At 42.0% G+C, this 22,591-nt stretch overlaps 1 protein-coding gene across 1 annotated transcript in view; it reads right to left on the reverse strand.

Moving 5' to 3' along the window:
• Aopep (aminopeptidase O (putative)) overlaps positions 1 to 22,591 on the reverse strand; it is a 309,239-nt gene that overhangs the window by 51,904 nt on the left and 234,744 nt on the right. Inside the window, exon 12 of the mRNA XM_048800350.1 lies at positions 22,441 to 22,587. Within this exon, the coding sequence (XP_048656307.1) occupies positions 22,441 to 22,587 (147 nt within the window). The remainder of the gene's footprint in view (positions 1 to 22,440; positions 22,588 to 22,591) is intronic.

Raw genomic sequence — 22,591 nt, forward strand, 5'->3', positions numbered from 1 at the left:
TTGTTTTCCACTCTACATATTTGTATTTAGCTTGGACTTTCTGTTGTTAACATTGCCAGAGCCCGCAGGGTGGGGGTGTGCCCGTGCACCCCAGCAGTGCCAGCACCACACTTCCCGCTAGCCCTGGGTCAAGCCTATCAAGAGGCTTTCACCAACCCAGAGCAAGACTGGCAGAAAGGCCAGCCAGGCCAGATGAAAAAGGACAAATACCAGAGGAGAGGCGAAGGATCAGTTATACTGCTGTCAGGATTCCATTATGACACTTTGAAGTTCAGGCTATTTGCATTTTAATAAAAGCCAGAAAGCAGGGATGGCTGTGTAACTGCATATTTCTTAGAAATAAGATGGGAGTATCCATTTCAATAACCCTCAAAGAAGAACAGAAATAGTCCTGCAGTTAATTGCTGATCAAGGGCTCATCTTCCAGAATTTCTGTTATAACTACAAACTAAACACACCCATCATAAGGGTGAGCTGGTGGCACACCCTCAGATCTTACCATGGCTCTCAGTGTCACTCACATTCAGAGAGGATGAGGAAACACAGGACAATACTGCCACTCTGGATACTGGTGCTTACACGCAGAAAGTCAAAGGCAAAAAAGAGGAATCCACAAGACCCTATCCCACACATACAATCTGGTCACGACTCAGCTGCCGTTGACTGTGTCCACAAATGCTTTCTCCAGCACACAGTTGGTTTCAGGTGACACAGTTAAGGTTTACATGCCCAGTACTCCAGCTGTAGTTAAATGCTGGATTCCAGTCCTCATGGTCAATCAAGTTACTTTTTATGAAAAAGATACAGAACAAATCTTTCCATTAAAGCAGAATTTCAAAATAATTGAATTCAATTAATTTAAAAGTAAAAATTGGCTGAAATGATTCTGACGTCACAAAGTAGACGTCACAAATATAAAACATACTACCATTCTTTTTCAATAATTAATTTTCTTAAAAGACTTAAAGGAAGAACACCAAAATATCAAGAGAAAATAGCTTTCTAAATGACTGAATTACCAGTAATTTAAAAATTTCTTTTTGAAACCCCCCTTTATTTTCTCTATCAGAAAGAACTATTTTGATAATCTCAATCTCTCTCTCTCTCTCTAACACACACACACACACACACACACACACACACACACACACTCTCACAGTTAAATTTCTTACCTTGGATTGGTTCCTTGAACAGTACAAGCTGAATTGAAATTTAAAGATCCAGGAAAGGCATCACATCAGAAAATACGGCCAGTTATTTCATGCATAAACCAGGAATGCCACACGGCCACTCAGCCACCAAGTACTGATCTAACTGCAACACCCTGAGCAAAAGGAGCCCCCGGCAACCACTGTCACCCTGGTTGCCAGGACAAGGACACGAGAGAGGAGACAGCTGCATTGTCCCTTGGAGTTCCCCAAAGGGCTCTCAAACGTCTGTGCAAAGGCCTGGTGGAAATTCAAGTTTCTACATCATTAATGGACTTGGTTTAACTAAATTAACACAAATTTCTGCCTCCTACCCTAAAGTAACCTTTCTCAGGAGCCTTCAAGATATTGCTGAGTTTTCTTTCTTCTTCCTCACTAAGTCCCTGATGAGCTGCTGGAGGCGGTGCTTAGAATTAACACTGTAAAGTTAATCCAGTGGCTTGGGAGGCTGAGGCATGAGGACTGAAAATTCAAACCCAGCTTCAGAAATTGAGCAAGGCCCTAAGCAACTTAACAAGACCCTGTCTCAAACTATACAAAGAGTTGGGGCTGGGGATGTGACTCAGTGGTTAAGTGCCCTGGTTTTCAATCCCTGGCACACATGCGCATGTATACACAAACCCAGAACTCTCTAAAACCAAACCAAACACACTGAAATTACCAAAATACCAATAACAAAGGAAGAAGTAAACATTTATGATTGGAAAACCCACCACCTTCCTTCCATCAGTGCTGAAATCATTAAGAGCTAGTAAAACACAGTGGCTCTCAAATTCCAGAATGATGGAGTACCTGGGATGGCATCGGATGGCCTGAAAGATGAATGGAAGGCAGGAATCAAGCCTAGGAGGGGCAAGCAGCACACACACAAAAAAAGGGCACATATGTCCAGGGTTCTGGGTAACTCTAGCTGGCTGTGAAACACAGGCGCTGGAGGGAATCTTTCCAACGTAAGAGGAGTGCAGCTCCTCATCAGGGACACCTGCAGGCAGAAGGGCAAAGGCCAGGACGATGGAGGCCAGAAAACTGACTATATATCTGTGCCTTGCCCACAGGGAAAAGGGTAATGTCCCCACGGGGCCCAACAGTCTGATTCTTCCCTCACATCTCTGCCTTAAGTCTTTCGGATATCTCTCTTCTCAGAAACGTGTGCCTGGCCTCTTGACAGCTCTGGTTTCCCAAGAGAAACTGCATGGAAATGGAGAAGATTTTACATTGGTAAAATACAGAGGCAGGCCCAAGTCTGGGGGAATACTAGAGTCCATCAGAGAATCAACTTACAGAAAATGAGGCAGCCTCCCTCACCACTACTTAGAGGTTTGGCTCCCGCAAAGCCCCTTGAATCCAGGGGCTGCTACTGCCTCCTGTCAGCTCTGTCATTTCTTCCGCCTACCCGCTAACTTTGCACTTCAGTAATACATGCCCCAAACCTGTGGGAACCAGGAGCCAACAGCTCTCATAGTACCGGAAATGCCGAGATGAAGTTCTACGTGATACACATAACACACACAATGTGGAGAGGAGCCTCAACGACATGCCTCATCTATAACATAGGAAAATTAGACTGAAAGCAGGCTGTGACACACTCACATGGACTTCCGTGCCGACACACAGAAGCCTGAGAGCCCTCCAAGACACAGGTTGGGAGTTCTGAAGAATCCCCACAAACACCAAGTTGCTACAACACAAACCACAGCAAGTGCACCATGTGGCCCCTCAGATGCCACCCAAGTACCCCAGTGCTGTGGAGCTTTGCTGAAATGGCAAGTATTATTTAAAAAATTAAACAACACAAATCTTCCCAGATTACCTGGTGGTCACATTCCTAGAAACCTGGGTAAACTGTGCATGTAAAACAGGCTCTAAGCCCAAATACTGTACATCCTCACCTGTACAACGGCAGCAAGGGCTTGCAGACCGTGCAAATCGCCGTCATTCTCCACCCTGCCAGCACATGCTGGGCGCGGAAGGCACCCTGCTCCAGGACCCCACCCACACGTGCCAGGGGCACCCTCAATCACTGTGACACCAATGTCACCCCATAAGGCGGGCTCTGCCCACAGTAAGAACCACCCTTTTATATCAAATAGACCTTGTGTGACAAGGTGCCTCTGGCGGTCACAGTCATTCATGCACATCGGGTCCATTATAGCTGTTTATTCAGACATTAGGCTCTGAAAGCCAGCTCCCTCACTCCTGCCAGTGGACTTTGGAGCCTCAGTGCTGCCTGAGCACCTGACTGCATCCCAGCGTCCATGCCTTCAGCTAGGTTCCAGGTTCCCTTCAGAATGTTCTTTATCTAGTCACTGCCAAAACCCACTGTGGATGAGCACGGATTCAAAAGATCAGAGGCCATGACCTGTGTTGAGGCTTCTGCCTCTGCTCCACAGGCATCACCCACGATGAAAGGGCTACTTTACGCAAATGCTCTATTATGACTTATTCAGAAGAACAGGTTTACTTAACTAGAGCACTGCTGAGTAAGGTTTACTTAACTAGTGCACCCTGGGTAAGTCAAAATAACCAGCAATTCCAGCCACTAGGTCCTAAAAACACACACCAGTCCCTGCCACATTATTATTTTGTCATGTCATAAATAATGTGCCTACACAACTCTCGCAAGGGTTTTGGAAATAGTCCATATTCATACAATTAATAGCTGTATTTTTAATAAAGCATCCTTAAAAGTTAGAAACTAATTATCTAAACACATCATTAAACCATGGCTCTTTACATCCACATGTGTCTAGTATATATTAAATCAATGTGTATAATCAAGAATATAAACTTAAAAACACTGGTTTGAATCACAGGGGAAAAAATCCTTCCTCAGTGTAAATTAATTTACTGTTTAGACAATATCACATACCCACACACTCTCCATACTTTCTATCAAGTCCAAAGAAACAATGTAACTAAATAGTATTTTGTCAAACTACTGAGTGCATGAATGGTGGCAGAAACCAGCACATAGAGCATAGGGCAACAAAGACTACAATTTTAGTTAACGTGTGTTAACAATGTTTGAAAAATTTGGAAAAGCTTAGAAATAGGTTCTAGCTTTCTTTTGTCCCTAAAAATATAAAACAAGAAAGAACCTTATGGTTATTTCTTAAATTTAGTCTTCAGCAAAGATGTAGAGAAATTCAAACAGTCATGCATAAAGGATGAGAATGTAATATTTTCCACTCTGGAAAACAATGTGGCAATTTTTTAAGTCAATAAATTTACTTTTGACTACTAGGAGTGTACCAAGAGAACTGAAAACACATGTCCATACAATAATACATATGGGTCTCCTAGCAGCATTATTCATGATAGCCTTAAGCAGGAAACAACTCAAATGTGTGTCAACTGGTAAACAGCTAGGCAAAATGGTATGTCCATATGACGGACTACTACTCAGGGATAAAAAGGAACAAATCAATACAACATGGAGGGGCTGGGGATGTGGCTCAAGCGGTAGCGCGCTCACCTGGCATGCGTGCGGCCCGGGGTTCGATCCTCAGCACCACATAACAAACAAAGATGTTGTGTCCGCCAAAAAATAAATAATAAATAGTTCTCTCTCTCTTTAAAAAAAAAAAAAAAAAAAACTAAAAAAAAATACAACATGGATAAAACTTTAAATAAACATGTTAAGTGAAAAAACAAGTGCATAAGACCAATATTGTATAATTATATTGATAGGTAATGTCCATAAAATGAAAATCTATAGAAACAAAAAGATTACTAGCTTCCTAGGGCTGGGAAGAGGGAAACAAATGGGAAGTGACTACAATGGGCATTGGGGAATTTTTCTGGGATGATAGGAATATTCTAAAACTGAACTGTGGCAATCATGGTACAACTTAGTTAATTCACTAAAAATCAGTGGACTGTTTATGGTATATAAATTATACCTCAAAGTTTCCAAAACGCATATAGGCGCACACAGATGCTATGGCCAAAGCTATGCAGTGTTAAAACTGGGTTTTAAGCTGTGGTGGCGCGCACACTTATAATCCCAGCAATTTGGGAGGCAGAGACAGGAGGATGGCAAGTTCAATGCCAGCCTCAGCAACTTAGCAAGGCCCTCAGCAACTCAGTGAGACCCTGTCTCAAAAAATAAAAAGAGCTGGTGATATAGCTCAGTGCTAAAGCACTCCTGGGTTAGATCCCCAGTACACATACATACACACACACACACAAAAAAAAAACCTCAAATCAAATCAAAAAGCTAAAACTGTCTTTTGGTTGTGCTTCTCCTGACTTGAGAGTGGAAAAGATGACCTCAGTCCATCAGCATTATGAGAATGCAGAATTCTGCTATTCAATTTCCTCTTAAAGATAATAAAGGAGCACGGGGGAGACGGAGGCATGCAGGGGGAGCAAATAAATCTGCTCTTTCCTCATTACAGAGTTCAACTAGGGTCACAGCCCTATTAGACTGTAACCATGCAGAGCTTAGATACTACTGATTGCTGCCAGGGGGCAGTGCTGCAGAATAGGCAGAGCCCACTAAGGATCACGACCACTGCGCTACAACAAATACAGGACTTCTGTAGTGGGCCCGGGGCAGGACACCTAGGCCAGAGATGATAACAGATGCTCCAAATGTTTGGAAATGAGAAACTAGTGAAATCCTCATGTATAGCTCATTTGTGCTAAAATCTAGCACAAATCCCTTACCTCCCAGTCCTCAAAATTAGTTTCACTTGTTAGAATCAATACCAGCTTAATAATTACACATAATGAAAACATCAATGTGGTAAGCAGACAAGGGTGTGCACAGTGACCTGGGACAATCTATCTTGCCTTTCCCTCCCTTTCCTGATGATTAGCTTTTGCAAGCACCTACTAAGCGCACTGCTGCACTCTGCCGGAGAGGCCTGTCAGCCGCTACACCACCTCTGGGACGAAGGCTCATCCAAGCCCTTCCATGTGCCAAAGGGAAGGACAGCACCCACACTCTGCTGAGGACAGAGCAGCAGCTCTGGGTTCCCTGCACAGTGGCCATGGCTGACGGCACTGACTTGCGGAGGCTGGAAGGCGCACGGGAGACAAGCACAGGGGAAAACAATCATGAGGGAAGTAAGAGCAAGGACAAGCTGGTCAGTCTCTGGAGTTTTCTGACCCCCCACAGCCAGGACTCCTCAGCTGCCCAACCATCTATTCACAGGAGGTCCCAGCCAGAAGCCTCGATGCCGGTGCTACATGCAGAAGACGAGCCACTTAGGACAACTTTACAATCCTGATATATATATATTAGTTGTAGATGAACAAACAGTATCTTTATTTATTTTATGTGGTTCTGAGGATTGAACCCAGTGCCTCACACATGCAAGGCAAGTGCTTCACCACTGAGCTACAGCCCCAGCCCAACTTTGTAACTCTTGAAACCAAAGAAGAGAAAAACAAAATAGTAAAGAGTATGTGAGCAATAAGAAGGCCCATCTAGAAATGGTATGGAATTATTTTTAGTTGAAGCTGATAGGGCAAAAAGTCCATCTCATGAAATATGAAATGCTGTGGAAAAGAGTGGGACAGGCAGGAAATGGGAAGCGGTATATTTATCTCCTCCTCTCCCACCAGCCCCTGGAGTATTTCTTCTATTTTGAGAAAAAATAGCAATAAAACTGCTTTGCCTATCAAGGTTCTACGGTCGGGCAAACAGCTTGGCTGGTTGGCCTCACTGGCATGGTGGGCCACCTGCTCTAGCCAGGGCACAAAAATGCTACCATCTTTTGGGCAGGCAGTATTCAACAGGGCCACTCCAACACCACATCTGGAAACTGCTGTGGCGGATCAAGTCCTTGGTTCTCTCACTGCCATCAGAGGGGAAGCCCACCACCTGGGAGAGAATTGAGAATGTTCCAGAGGCTCCAAGCTGGCCCTCCCTGCACACAGGCCTACAGTTAAGCTTCTGCCCTCTGTCAACAGAAGAAAGAATATTCCAAGAATGCCAAGGACTAAGAAAATGGCATTTTCTCATGATTCATTCCCCATTCCCATCCCACGTTCTCATTCCTTACTCTGTATTTAAAGTACGCTTTACTGGGAAAATTAGGGATCCAGTGAGAAGTGGTGCCCTGCCTAAGTTGATAGAGCTGGTTGGCTAATATAACATTTGACATGAAAATTATCCTACATAAAAAAGTAATTTCTTCCCCCATAAAATATTCAAGCCTGCTCATAACTGAGGGGGCACGTGGAGTTTCAGTCCTCGCCATTAGGAAGCCTGTGTCAGTCCACTGGGCTTTGTCCAGTGACCCTTTTAACTACTTGAAAATGAGGTCTGATTATCAAGTCATGTTATGGCTTACCTATAAAAACTTCTTTCTAAAAAATATTGATCCTTGATTACATAAGCAAGGTCATTCTGAGAAGCCTTTTTAAATCATGCATAAGCCATTACTCAGAGCTGAGACAACACACTGGACCATTTCTCCAGTGCCTTAAGTGGGTTTCTGTTATTAAGTCAGCACCCAGGGACACTTGTTACCCACTGGGAGCTGATTCAGTACTGCTCTAAGCCCGGTAGCTGCTGGCTGGATGGGGGTGGATATCTCCACACTTGCTTTTAAGATTTCTGGGAATTCTTCAATGTCCAGAACACCAGTACCATGGTGGCAAGCACTTGTGTTCGGGATGATCAGACTTCTGTAAAAAGAGCTAAGGCCTCAACCAAAATCAGTGCAGCTGTTCAGATGACTTCAATTAAAACTCCCTTGGAGTTGGCAGGCACATTGCCTGCCAACCCCAGGGCAGCCTCTAGGTCAGCCTGGGAGACAGTGGACCCCTTATACCTCTGCTTCCTGTGGCTAGGAGATGCTGAGAAGGGACTGGACTGCTGCCTGCGTGTTCAGGCCGGGGACGTCAAGCTGGCCCATGATACCACAGTGACGCTTTCAACTTGCCTCCCACCCCCATGGCCATGCTTCTGTGGCTACATTTCCTGGTCAGTCATCTTGGTCCTCAAGGGTCCTTCTGTTCTCATAACACAGCATGGACAGGTGACTTCAAAGCCTGGGAATGCTGGTAGGGAAGCTCAGCAGTAGTAGCAAGAGCAGGCATCTTCTGTGAGCAATGAGCCAGGCAGGGGCAGCACTTTGCCAACGAGGACACTGAGGCTTTTAAGGGCTAGTTTGTCCAGGGTAAAAAGCTAGGACAGGGTGAAGACTGAATTTCAATCCGCTTGTCTGATGACAAGTTCCATGTCATTAGGGACTATAAAGAGAAGAAAAGCACTTTAGGTTTTGATATAACTCTAACAGCACAGATGACCTGCAGCTTTGGGTCTGTGGAGAGAGGAAAGGCACACATCTGGGGAAGGGGAAGAAGAGTGTCCTTCCACATACGTTAACTCCCACTGAGGGAGTGCAGTCGGAAGACTGCTTGCCAAGTAAAATGTCTTCCACTAATGAACGCTTTTTACTGAGTTTTGGTTAAAACAGCTACTTCACTTTAATTCTGACTTATTTCTGATATGATAGTAAGATATAATGAACTGTCTTAACTAAAACAAAATAAGGAAGTTTTTCCAAATATGCTGGTAAGTTTTTCATAGCAAAAAGCCCAGGAATTCCATACAAATACCCTCTTCTTTATTCTTAATCTTTATATAAGTGACATGATTCACCTTCCAGATGCCCAGAACATCAATGTGAAGACAAGTAATAGAATTCCAAAGTCCAGACATATTTTTAATACACCTCTCCCTTCCCTGACAGCACATAATCTCTAAACAGGTTTGAGGAAAAGTTAAAAATTGACAAGTTGTGAATACATGTTCACAATCTATAGCAATCACTATGATTGATTGTTCATTCTCCTTTTTCCTCCTATTTAAAAACTTGAACAAAGGACGAGACTTCTGTAGAAACAAATCTGATTTCTCATCACTTCAATACAATTCAAAAAACTCCCATACAAATTCAAAAAAAGGTGACTCTGAAGGTGAGGAAATGATTATGATCTACCTTCTGTTTGGGAGACTGGTTTGCTCTACCTTTACTTGTTCCACTGAGCCTCTCCCTGGGATGGCTCAGGATGATAATGACTTTGCATCATATTCAAAGCAATTATCTCTGAGTAAAGGTGCTGGTCAGCCTATGAGTCAAGTCAGATGCAAATAGCACCAGCTCTGGAAAGAATGCTGGTAGCTTCCATCCAAGATGGGAGACTGTGGTCACACTACAGGCTTTGGCTCAAACCTCCTGTATTCTGAGGCCAAAGGCAAGTTAAGTCGTATGCACACCGTGCCTGTGCATGCACGCCTGCACGCACACACGCCATCCCCCACACACTGGTACACTACTAATCCTCTGCTGGAAAATATTTCAGCATCATTTAGATTTGCCTCATGATAAGCCCAGTTCTCTATGATTAGGTAATGCTATTGTTGACCAAGTCATTGACTTAATCTCTAACAAAGACCAAAGTGTGCCAGGATTGTCAGGGCAGGAATATCACCTGGTGACTTTTTCCTAGCACCTTTCATTTTGCTGGCAGGAGGAATAAAGGAGGGAGAGAAGGTCTTCTATGCATGTGAGTCAGCTCAGTAACTACCTGCTCTGTTCCCTTGCCAGTTACACTGCACAAAAAATATCAGCAGCTTTTCTTCAAGCCACACACTTTGCCCTCTAGTAGCCCAGAGAGTTCTGGGGATGAACTCTTCATGATCCAAACTCACAGTACTGTTTGGGGGGTGGGGAGGTTAATTTAGCCTATAAACAAATAGCCAAGCTAAACTATAAAAAATTCACTTAACTCTAAATTTGCATACATCAAGGCATGGTTATGCATAACCATGGCAAGCAGCTGGCATCTCAGGAACAAACCAGTAACAAATGTTAAAAAGTACCTGTGCAGACTGACAAAAGGGCATGTGGAAGAGTATCTTTACATTCTGAAATAAAATGTCAAGGCATCTGGCCACACTTATGTCTGATTTAAAATACACAAACAGTATTTTAATGTCACAGTTGCCTGCTCTGTGACAAACATCACAAAACTTCAAATAATCTGTGCTTTGTGTAATTCACTAATTGAACATGTCAACCCTTGCAGACACCCAGCTGTGCCAGCAGGAGCACCTCTGCCTGCTCTCTGAAATACCTGAGCTCTCACAGTTTGACCCAGCATGCGCCTAGGCAAGCAAAAATGAGGGGGGGGGGGGACCTCAATGAACTTGGAAAAGGCTCTCCCTTATGGGGTGTCACCTTGAGTCCCCCATACTCCTTCCCCTGGTTCCCTCAGAGTCTGTGACTCACAAATGCAGCGTGACACATCTCTCCTCTCCTGAAACCCAAAGCTGCTCTGTGCCAGGCCCACGCAGACTGAGCAAACACTGGGACAGGGGATGCAGGTCTGGTCCCACCAGCAGGCGGCCTATGAGTTAAAACCTCAGGACCTTCGTGTTTTCACAATGGAAACAAGGGTTTGAACTGGAGACACCTAGAAGGCCCTTCCCAACGCTTACAGCTTCCCAAGAGAGGCTCTCAACTGAATCTGCAGGTGTTGGTTTTCTTGTGGCAATCCCTCTCTTAAGGCCTAGTACTGGAAACTATTTCAGACCTTGCACAGCTTTTATAACACAGTCACCACCATACTCCTCCAGCTGCCTGACTGACAGTTTTCCCAGTTATTCCGGACAGCTTCTTGCTGGTAGTGATTTTATTTGGTGAGGCTGTGTCAACTTTTCAGTTCTTCCTGATGTGGTCTGCAGCCAAGATGTGATTTCCACAGGCCCAGCACACTCACGTCTCCTCTAACATCTAGAAACTCAACACGACCAGGAATCACTTCAGAAAACACAACATTCCAGAGAAAGTAGAGTTCACGCTCTGTCATAAAATAAGTTAGAATACTGCAACCCCATTTAACAAAAGGTAACAGGTAAAGCCTTCTCTTATGGAGGAAACTGTCAAGTGATGATGAACAAAGAGTCTGAGATTAAGAGTTGGGATTAAGAGCCTTTCCTCAAGCTCCAAGAGCCTAGGAGAGGAACTTCACATCAAAATCAAAAAGCAATGATGATACCGAGTACAAAAATGATCACAGAATATTCTAAAATAGAAGTATGCTAGAATACAAATCTCATCAACAGCCTGAAAAATCCTTTGACAACTTCTAATTTAGAAGAGAAACAATGACAATTTGTCTCACTATAATGGACAAATTGAAGAGAAACACAAAGGGAATGATACAGTGTCTCCGAGAAACACAACTGATTTTCTGTAATAAAACCAAAATATGGGGCCAAACATAGAAACTTGTAAAAGTACCATTGCTATATTTGCTGGTGGCTAAAGAACAGTTACAGGAAGAAACCAAGGCTAATTTTTGTTTGTTTTAGTCCATAAATAAATTTGAGAGTGTTTTCCTGTCTTACTGTCATGGAGGAGAAAAAGAAAATGGCACTTCTGTGCACACACCATCAGGTGATCAGCCTCTCCTGAGCTTTCCAAAAGACACACCCTTGGGGTGCAGCAAGAACTCAGTCAGCACCAAGACGATCACCTTGCTCTCACCAGGCCCTGAGGGGGCACATGCTGACCCTCCTACAGGATGATATATGGCTGCACAACTGTGGGACTAGCCCCTGTGGCCAGGTCTGGCAGCCTGGGGCCTGAGCATGACAACAAAGAAGCAGAGGAGACCGCCCTCAGGCACCAGCACTTCTGCAGAAAACACACCACACTTCATGGACACAATTCCAGAGAGGATTAGAGCGATCATTTCCAGGAGAGAGAGAAACCACACCTAACAATGCTACAAGGACACAGAGGGCTCTGAGTCACAGGAGCTGAGAGTCAGGAAAAAAACAGGTTGCTACAACCCCACCCAGTGTGGGAGAGTTCAAGATTCAGTGACTCACTGGGGATTCCGGAGGGACACTGAGATTCCACCCAGGAGGCCACAGCCTTTGGACCTGTGAAACAGAGGACAAAAGCGTTATCAGGGTGTCTGGATACTCTCAGATGCTCTCAAGAAATAGGAGGATTAAATGTTAAAAAGTATGCTTTAACACCCACCAGAATGGCTAACAAAAAGAAATCTGAAAATACCTAGTGCTGAGGAGGAGATGGAGAAACTGGAAACCTTCAACACTGCAGGTGGGAATGTAAAATGGTGCAGCTACTCTGGTAGAGGATCTTTACCTGGTAACCACACACCTACAAGCCACACGGCCAAGCCACTCCAGCCCTAGGTCTCCACTTGAGAAATGAACACATATTTCAAAGACAATCAGACCCATGTTCACAGAAGCATTATTCATAATAGCCAAAAGTGGTGCAAAAAAAAAAAAAAAAAAAATCCAAACACCTAACAACAACCAGTAAATGTCTAAACAAAATGTACTTTATCCATCCAACGAAATAATACTTTATAACAAAAAGGAACAAAGTACTGATGCGTGCAAACTGCTGAACTTTAAACAAAAGAACCAAATCCAAAAGACTAAATTGTATATGATTCAATTTATGTGAAATTTCTAGAAAAGGCAAACTGTACAGTCACAAAGCAGATTAGTAGTTGCCTGGAACCGGGACTAGGAATGAGAACTGACTATAAATGGACACAAGAGAACTCTTTGGGTGACGGAAATATTCTAAAAGTGAATTGTGAGGCTGGGGATGTAGCTCAATGATAGAAGGTTTGCCTAGCATGCACCAGGCCCTGGGTTCCATCCCAGCACAGCCAAAAAACAAACAAACACACACACACAAAAAAAAAAAAAAGAAAAAAGAAAAAAAAAAACTATGGTGACAGTTGCTGTATGACTTTACAAACTCAACAAACTGCATATGAGTAAACAAACTGTATATGGGTGAATTTTATAGCACATAAAATATATACAGCTCAATAAAGTCATTAAGAGACTCTGAACCACCAGCTTCTGTTGGCCATGGGTGCTCAGCATTCACCTTTATCATTAGGAATCAATGCTGAAGGTGTAACCTCATTTAGCACTGGAATTTAAAGTGAGAGAGTGAGAGTGAGAGTGAGAATGAGAGAGAGAGTGAGTGTGTGTGTGAGAGAGAGAGAGAAAGAGTGTGAGAGAGAGAGAGAGAGAGAGTGTGTGTGTGTGTGTGTGTGTGTGTTAAGGAAGGGGGAAAAAAGACCAACTTGCACGCAAACAAAATGCAGAGGTATGCCTGCTTCTCTCCCAGTTCTCTCCACTGTTTCTGTTTACTGTCTCTCATGCCTTTACCATCTTTGTCTCTTCTTGGACACCCAAAAGGTGGGGGTAGGTCTTTAAAAAAAAAAAAATAGCTATCTTTCTGTTGATGCCGAACAAATGGAGATGTAAACACATTTCCATGACATTTAACACTTTACGTATTTTTTTTTTAGTTGTAGGTGGACACAATATCTTTATTTAATTTATTTATTTTTATGTGGTGCTAAGGATCGAACCCAGTGCCTTGTGCATATTAGGCAAGCGCTTTACTACTGAGCCACAACCCAGCCCCCATTTTATGTATGCTATGGTTGTGGTGCTGAAAACATTTGGGATGCTTTCTGAATGACAGAACAGAACATCCAAAAACCATAAGAGACCAAACCTCTGAAAAAAACCCTGGAACTTGAAACCAAATGTTTAGAAGAGAGAAAACACAATCAATGAAAACAAAACGGGAAAAAGTAGAGTGACAGTGAAACAGACTGAAAATCTTATGTCCCCAAGTACAAAGACGGACAAACTCACTGCAGCACTTCACAGTAATGAGCAGAAGACAAACACTAACTTCACAGTGTGACTACACATTCATAAAGACAACCTAAGTTTTGAAAGCACGGTACCATCAAGTCTACAATATAACAAAAGTTGAATGAACTGAAATAAAAATCTGTACCTGCATCAGCCCAGGTGAGGACTGTGGACAATGACAACAGCTCAAAGTGACATGACCTCCTTCCTCAGAGCCAACTGCTCTGGACAGCTACTGCACTGTGCGCCTCTGACATACATCTACTCAATCTGCCTTCTTTTCCAGATTCTTACATCTGCAACTCTTTGAGGGCTGTTTTCTACCCCTTTCTGTGCACTGCAGTTTACTCCTTACTCAGGACTTTGTTGTGGATATGAACTGTAATTAATTAGTATATACACTGTCTAAACACAGAATATGATAAGAAACATGCTATACACAGAATTATAGATACATTTCTGAACTTGAGTTTCAAAATCAACCTGATCCCTATGGGTCATCAGAACCTTTAATGGGTTCCAACCTCACTTGCAAAACATGGATGAATTTATTTTTAAAAATCACATATTCAAACAGAGACACCAACAGTATTTATGTACAGATTAATCAAGCCCCTATCGTGCTTACAAATCAGGTAAAAGCATTAAATGGATTTGGCTAATTTAGTTACCCAATATCCCACTGTAATTTGCAGACTGCATGTGTAAACAGCTGCATTACCCAAACAAGGCGAGACCTGGAAACCCCAGGGCAGAGGGCAGAGGGTACACAGCCTTGAACACTCATGGCGGAGCTTCTGCTACACTGACTTGGATTTGTCCCATGCGCGTGCATGCTGGGATTACAGGTGATTCCTAAGTGATCTTTGATACACTGTGTTTTATCTTCCCATTGCCAGAAATGGCATCTTGTCTCCTTGGTATTTCCCAGCAGCTTCTTACATATGGCCTCATGGACAACAAATTCAGGAAAACATGCTAGGTGATTAGGTTGACCTGAGTTTTCAGCAATCCTCACTATCTGAAAAATAAGATTAATTTTTTTTCTGTGTATCTTTCTATGCACATATCATGTGAGATCATGTAAATCCAAAGCTCAGACGATGGGCAAGAGTGTGAGAAGAACCCAGTGAAGATGGATTTTCCTAGGTGCCTCTGCTATTGACCAGTAAAATCTAGGAGCTACCTGAATAGCCTACCCACCATGTGAAACCCACTGAATTCCCACTGCCCATGTCACACACAGAGTCAACTCAATCCCGTTTGTCTAGAAAATTTCAAAGTTCTAACAATATTGACTTTCAAGGGTAACAAGATAGCAAAACAATAAATTGAAAGCCCTTTGTATACACTATCTTACTCTATGAGAAGTGAAAAATAAACAGTTAATTCTCATTTTACAAATAAGGAAAATAAAGCTTACAAGTCAAATGTCAACTGGGAAGAGTGAACCACAATGAGACACATTAGAGTTAAATTAGTGGAATTTAAGGAAAAAAAATCTGGGCATCCAGGATAAAAGAACAGTTCACTCCAAGGAGAAAAAGAAATGATACAAGCATCAGACTTAACACAAGAAAACAAGAATAATATATTTAGAGAAAATTTAAATTAAAATAAAATATAAATCAAGGATTTTATACGTAGTGGAACTGACCTTCAGGTATAAAGACAAAACTATCAACATGCAAGAATTCAGCCAATCCAGTTGCCCAAGCTGTCCCTGAGACATCTGCCCAAGAAGTCGCTTTGAAATGACACAGAAGACATCAGCCTGAGACATATGCTAACTCTTGAGTGCAGGTTTACTTGCAAAACTAGAACTGTGGTTTCTGAAGCACACAATACCATACCCGTGGTGGCTGTGTACTGACACTGCAGGCAGCCACCAGAGAAGGAGAAATGAGAGATTATGTGAAGAACACAGCAGCTTGATAAGGGCTCACAAGCATTTGTTTGAAAGATACCACTTCAAGCCACACAACGGAAGACACAGAACAGAGGGGCAGGACAAAGTTAATATCTAATTTCCCTATTGCTCACAGCAGGGAATCAACAAGCAAGAAAAAGGAAAAAAGAGAAAATTTTATGTGAAAATAACTATTAGAACAAAAATATAAGCCCCTAAACACCAAAAAAGAGACCAAAAAATCATAAAATTATATGAAAAAATTAAGGCTAAACAATGATTTTATCAACTAAGGCCTATCAGGTGATGCGCTCCCGGGGCACATATAACCAAGAGGCAGTCATCTTCTCCACCAAGCTCCTTTCTAGAGGTAAACAAGAACACCCAACAGGGAAGCCAAGAAACCTCAACCAAATACACATCAATGAAAACCGATATCACTAAAGAGCAGCAAAAAAAAAAAAAAAAAAGTTATTGTTAAGTAGTAAAAAAAAAAAAAAAAAAAAAATTAAATGCAATAGCCAGGTATGAGTTTATAAAAATAAGCATCATTTGTAGGATTCACTCATCTACTTCATTCAACAAATACTTATTGAGGCTGCATGGTACAGGTGTTTTTCTAAGAGGTAGAGATTTGAGGTTGAGTATCACTTTTCCTGTGAGCAGAGAGCCAGAAACATACATGAGATAAATGTTGGCTGGACTTAAGATGTTAGCAGGCCATGGGTTCAATGATCCCTAGTGCCCCCCTCCACCCAAAAAAGATACCAGTAGGTGCTCCTAAAAATAATGCATCTTATTAGAGGCACATGAGACTAGACATAAAATAGCAGCTCATTAAAATACCTAAGATGAGAATGACTGCCAAGTAAAGCCTTCAGTCACAGAAATGAACCTATAAAAGTAACTAAAAACCATGAAATTTTTCTCTGCCTGACTCCCTTTCCAGGAGAACTCTTATGGTTTATATGAAAATGGCTTTCATTTTTCATGACATGGAAGAGTTGATGGCCGCTGGCATCAAACATGCTAGAATCAACAAGAGTGTAATTATCTGCACACTTTCAACTGTTTTCAAAATACGTGCTGGTTGGGATTTTCCTAATTTAGAAATATGTACTTTATGCTGGTGGTCTAGGACTGTCAAAAACCTGACAACAAAGAATTTTAAAATCTTGCCCAAAGCATTCTTTCCTATAGCAATTATTTGACTTGTTTAAACCTCACCTACTTCCACCAAATGTTTGATGTAGTCTACAACATCCCAATGTCACAATGCTGGTTGTGACACTACTTTAATGGTACATTCACATCAGCTGCCACATGTAAAGCACTTAGTCAGGGCCTGATACACTGCAAGTGTTAGCTATTATTAACGGTTCCATTCAGAGATTTGCTCGTTCTAAAATATGTGAATAAGTATGTGAGGGTAAGTGGGTGACTGTATTTTAATTCGCCTGTTGCATTAGTTGATATGGGAAGTAAATTTAGTACATTTAGAATTCTCAGAACATTTTCTTAAAACTACAGATCCTTTTAAAAAAAATCTACAGAACAGATGAAAATTTAATGGTATAAAATTCCTTCCTGAGGCTACCAAAAACACATTTTATCAGCAATTATTCCCTGGTTCAGTTTTTTGGGGGGTGGGGAGCAAGATTCTGTGAAACCAGATCTAACCTGAGATCTGGGTACAGAGGATTTAATACATTATGTATCTATTAAGAATTTATAAGGGAAAAAAATGGGGAGACCCCTCAAAGAAGACCAAAGTACTCACAGGTCTAAGTACAGCAGCAATAATTAGGGGCACTGAAATTACCTTTTGTTTGGCTTCTTTGTAATTACTTTTAATAAATTACTCTGCCTCCCCCCATCACTAAAGTAAGTTGTCATCCAGAGGCTCAATCAGCACTCAGTTCAGAGCCATTCACAGACAGGGCTGGAGGGAGGGTCTGGGCGGTGGTGCCCCAGCTGTGACTCATTAGGATCCATAAAGCTTTTCTATGGAAATCAGGATCAGCCTAGGCTTGGTAAAGGAAGAGGGGCCACACAAATGCCAGCTAATCATGAATTCTTCACAGGACAGCAGCACCCTCAAAAACGCAGGGGCACCGTGCCTGGGAATGGCCTTAGCTGCATGGCCTGCAGGCCAGAGCCCACCCTTCTGCTGGTGGAGGATGCCTCCTGCAAAGTAAAGGGACTCTCTCTTCAGCACTCTCCTAAGTCACTCTGGGCCATTTGGCGAAGTTTTGTGTATTGATGGCTCTGGAGTCAGGCTTAACTCACTGTCTGCTCTATGGGTTCAAGAAAAAGCTAAATAATTTTAATTTGTCTTAAATATTGGTTTCCAGAAACCATAACTAAACATAAAACAAGACTTTTGTCACAAAAGGCAAACAGAGCAGTACTGCACTTTGTTACATAGTTTAAATTTTGTACCTACCTTTCTTATTTTGAATATTTCAATATTATAACTGTAATAAAAGTATTTCTTACAATATATAAAATTTTAAAAGGACCTATAAAGGCTGCAAATGCATAAACCAAGCTGGATTTTTACATACAATTTTAAAACCTGTGAATTAACATTCCAACTTAGGTTATCACTGGTTGTAATTCAGAATCAAGTATCTAGAAAGGACAAATGAAAGTAGAGCAAAATGTTCCGTAATTCAGGAAGGACCATTATCACAAAGAAAAATAGTTTTAATATTTTTTTCTCATGCTCAAATAAGAGAACTTATCATTTGGCTCCAATTAAAACAGCCACTAAATACAACAAAGACCATATTTTTCACCACCATCTTTTTTAGATTTTAAAGTTTCAATCTGCATTATTTCAATGAAAACTTCATCAAGTACTGCTTTTCAGGTTCAAGCAGAAAATAATTAGGTTACCCATTAAAGTAATCTTAACGGGTGCTGCAGCTGGAAACCCTCTGCACCTCGGGTGAGTCCCGACCAACTGTAACAAAGGCCAGTCTGGCCCTGCACACTCTGTGGAAACACAGCGCACATAAAGCATTACTTGTGAGCTTCAGCGCCTATTCAGTTTTCCATGTTTAAAAGTAAGCCAATGAAACACTTCCAATACCATGATATATACTTTAGTGGTGACCAGAAATGAGTAACATAAAATGTGTCTTTTGCATGTTCAGACATAGAGGAAGGACAGTTCTTTTGAATCTGAAAACTGAAATTTTCTTCCTTTAGAGAAGTCAATCATAACCCATTCATGTACTCTTCTTAAAACACTTTATTCCATAAATATTACTGTATCATTTTTTCAACACTGAAAAATTATCAAAACTCATATTACTTCACGTGTCTATGTTTATAAAAACGTTATCCCTTAATTTTTATTGTAATACATAATTTGCATTTATTTTTGAATTGGACAAAGGTAAAAACAGGAAAAAATGTGTTCTTCTAAAGCCAACGGCTATCTGGTAAAATGTTATTTGTAAAACGCTCACATACGATTTACTGTTGCAACCACGAAGCTTCCCCTGCCCCTTGAAGAGCTGCTCACCCTTCCTTCCTAGCTGTTCTCTGTCCAGTCCCTCACGTTCTTGCTTTTCATTATAGAAATCACTCAAACCAAACAATAAGAGCTTGAAATCATGAAAAAGAAGAATGTCAGAATGGAAGGAGAAAATACCCTAGGACCAGAAGCAGAAGAGAGGCAAGTTTGTTATTTTAAATGAAGAAAACAAAACACAGTATAAAAGGATTCTGTCGCACGAGGGAACAAAAGCCACAATATGAAGCTAAAATATATTGGAAATAAACATCAGAGAAAAGTATTAGAAGACGCAGCAGGAAAAATGCTGCATCTTGAGAGAACACGGAGTGAAACCTGTTAAGACAGCAGACAAAGGCCGGCAGCTCTCAGGCAGGTGGGAATGACAAGAAGCAGCAGGGACCAGAGGACAGAAAGGCCAGGAGAGCTGTAAATCACTTATCTGGGTGGTGCATCTCTCTCACCCAATTGACTTTATTTCATTATTCATTATTTTAACCCTCAGCTGAGCACAGGCAGTTTATTTTGCTTCCTCTTCTGAAATCACGGAAAACCTCAGCCTGCATTTCCATCAGGCTGTGCCTATCACTTGGCACCATGGAGAACTTCTTTAAGGGGGAAAACAAACATACCTGCAGCTCCTGCCCTCCACAAACAGTGAGGGCTGCACCCTCCCATCACAGGAGCAGAGTTAATGCAGGCCACTCAACCAGGCTGAATCCTGAGAGGCCTGAGATTGCAGAGGCACTTGGGGAATGAAGGCAGGGCAGGGGGAGGAGGGGAGAGGAGTGAGGGCAAGGAAGACAAAGTAGGCAAATTGACATGGGCTACCCTCAACATGTGGACCCCTATGGAATGATGGCAACACACTTTCTTATTTTACAGTAATATCAAGTGAATGAAAGCAGGAAAACACTATTTTATTTAATGTACATGAAAAATATAGTGGATGCACAAAAAAAGGACGCTTTGAGTAATCTGCTTCTACTTGTGGCAGTGCAGATATTTTTTAAATGACTTTTTAGAGTCAACAGTAAGTGAACTACTTTGTTCCTAGCTAAAGGTTAACACATGACCTCGGACTGGAACACTCATTACCAGAGTTCAATCTGTATTTCAAAACAGTGACACACCTCACCTACAGCTGCAGGATGGCTTCCGGGCCCTTCAGGACTTGTTCCAATGTCCTTGGGCCGCTGACCTTACTTCTTTCCACCTGGCCCTTGGAAACACTGCATGCTTTGCTTCAGCCCACTCCAAACCTTCTCTCAGGTGCTGCAGAGGCTAAACAGTAGGCAAAGGCTGGGTGGTACTACCCAGAACCAGAGGAAAGACTGGGGACACCAATGATGAATGTGTTCTGCTCTAACTCTGATATGTCCCATCCTCTTGCCGCCCCACCTCCACCCTGGGGAATAGTCAGTTCTAAGTTTCACTCCTTGAAAGGAAGTTCTCCATGTTGGTCCAAGACTAGTTCATCTTCATGCTCCCTTTAAAACTGCAGCCCTGATTTCCTAGGAGGAAGAGCCAAAAGTGCGTTCTTCCTGAAAGTTTCAACACAACAGACTCTCATCAAGGAATAGTCAAGTGGAGAATTTCCATTCTTTTGGAAGGTAAAATCTGCAATCACTCTCTAGTCCCCCTGACTCTCAGAAGACACAATGGTGGGAACACAGCTATCACATATAAGGTCACTCCTCGATTAGGTTTTGGTAGTAAGATGCCTAGAAATCCATAAGCGTAATGGCTTTTCCTTTTTGCATGATATACTGTGCATTTAAGTAATCTTATTTTTTGTTTAAAAAATAATCATTGCAAACTTTTTTGGTAAAGTATGAGGCACACCACAATTCTTTTCTGTCTTTAGATACTTTATGCTCTCAACTGTCACTGTGCTATATTTTTTTAAAAAATCAACATAAACTACCATAGCATGCTGAGGTATGGTCCCCAAATCTGTTTCAAAAGACTTTTCTATTACTGTTTAACTGAAGTGACATCTCTGACTCATTGTTTAAAAGAGGAAGGGTCAGGGTACCACTCTGCACATACAGAATGTCTAACTACAAATTGCCATGCTCCCAGGCCAGTTCTCTTTCCAACTATCTCAGAAGCTGCCCGGTATCCTTAAATGCACTTGGAGACTTTGGTATCACCTTCATTCTGGTGTACTTTGTGCAAGTTCTCAGACACTGCGATGCCCATACTAAGGCAACACATTACAGAAGTTGGCAGCAATACTATCAGCAGGAATGTGGCTGCAGAATTAAGAGTGATTCGTCATACATTCTAACAGCAGAAAAACAACTCCTCACTATTTTAATCCCTCTGTGCTACCAAGAACAAAAAAAACCAAAAAAAAAAAAAAAAAAAAAAAAAAACCAGTAAAATATAACTAAGCAAAAGCAACAGAAAGCATATCTGCTGTAGAAAGCATATCTATCTGTAGAAATATTGTTCCCTTTCAAGAGTTTTCGGTAACTAACTCAGAAAATTACAGATCACTTACCTTATTTCAAAATATTTATTTCAGTGATGAATCAAGTTTTAACCTCACACTATTTCAGGAGAAAACAGACAGTTCTAACTTCTACAAAGTAACATTTTATTTCTAAATTTAGAAAAATAAATTCCTCATTTGCTTTACAGTAAAAATCCCTCCTAGCGTTTTGAAAGCAATCCACTTCTTTCCTGTCTCTCCATTCTCAGAAAACTCCAACCTGAGTGCAGGCGAGTGCTGGGCCACTGCCTCTGTCCCACCACAGAAGCCTGCAGGAGATGCACTTGGGAGGCTTTCAGGTTCAGAGGCACCTCGGCACTGCTGGTCTAATAAGGACACCGCTGGGTCCTGTTGCTCTATTTAATGAGCACGAAACAGATCTGCACCAGCCACTCACGAGAACGTCGCATGTGATGCTCATTACGATTATCGACAATATTTCCATAGAATTATTCACAGAAATTACAGCTACGGCTTACTGGAAATGTAATAGAAACTTTTAAAGAATGCTATTCAAATTGTCGTGACCAGGTCCCGGGGCTTCGGGAAGCGGCGATTTATAGAGACACTCTCCGGGCCTCTCTCAAGGATCCCTACCTTTTCAAACACCTCGTTTTTCTCCCTTCGCCGCCGTTTTCGGGGTCTGCGGTTCACTCGAATCCATTTTGTCACCTGAAGTTCAAGAACCACAGAGCATTTTAAAGAGGTGGCCGGGTGCCGAGGGCCGCTGGCCGGCAGAAAGCGCTCC

This window comes from Marmota marmota, unplaced genomic scaffold, assembly GCF_001458135.2.
Source record: "Marmota marmota marmota unplaced genomic scaffold, marMar, whole genome shotgun sequence".
Classification (NCBI taxonomy): domain Eukaryota; kingdom Metazoa; phylum Chordata; class Mammalia; order Rodentia; family Sciuridae; genus Marmota; species Marmota marmota.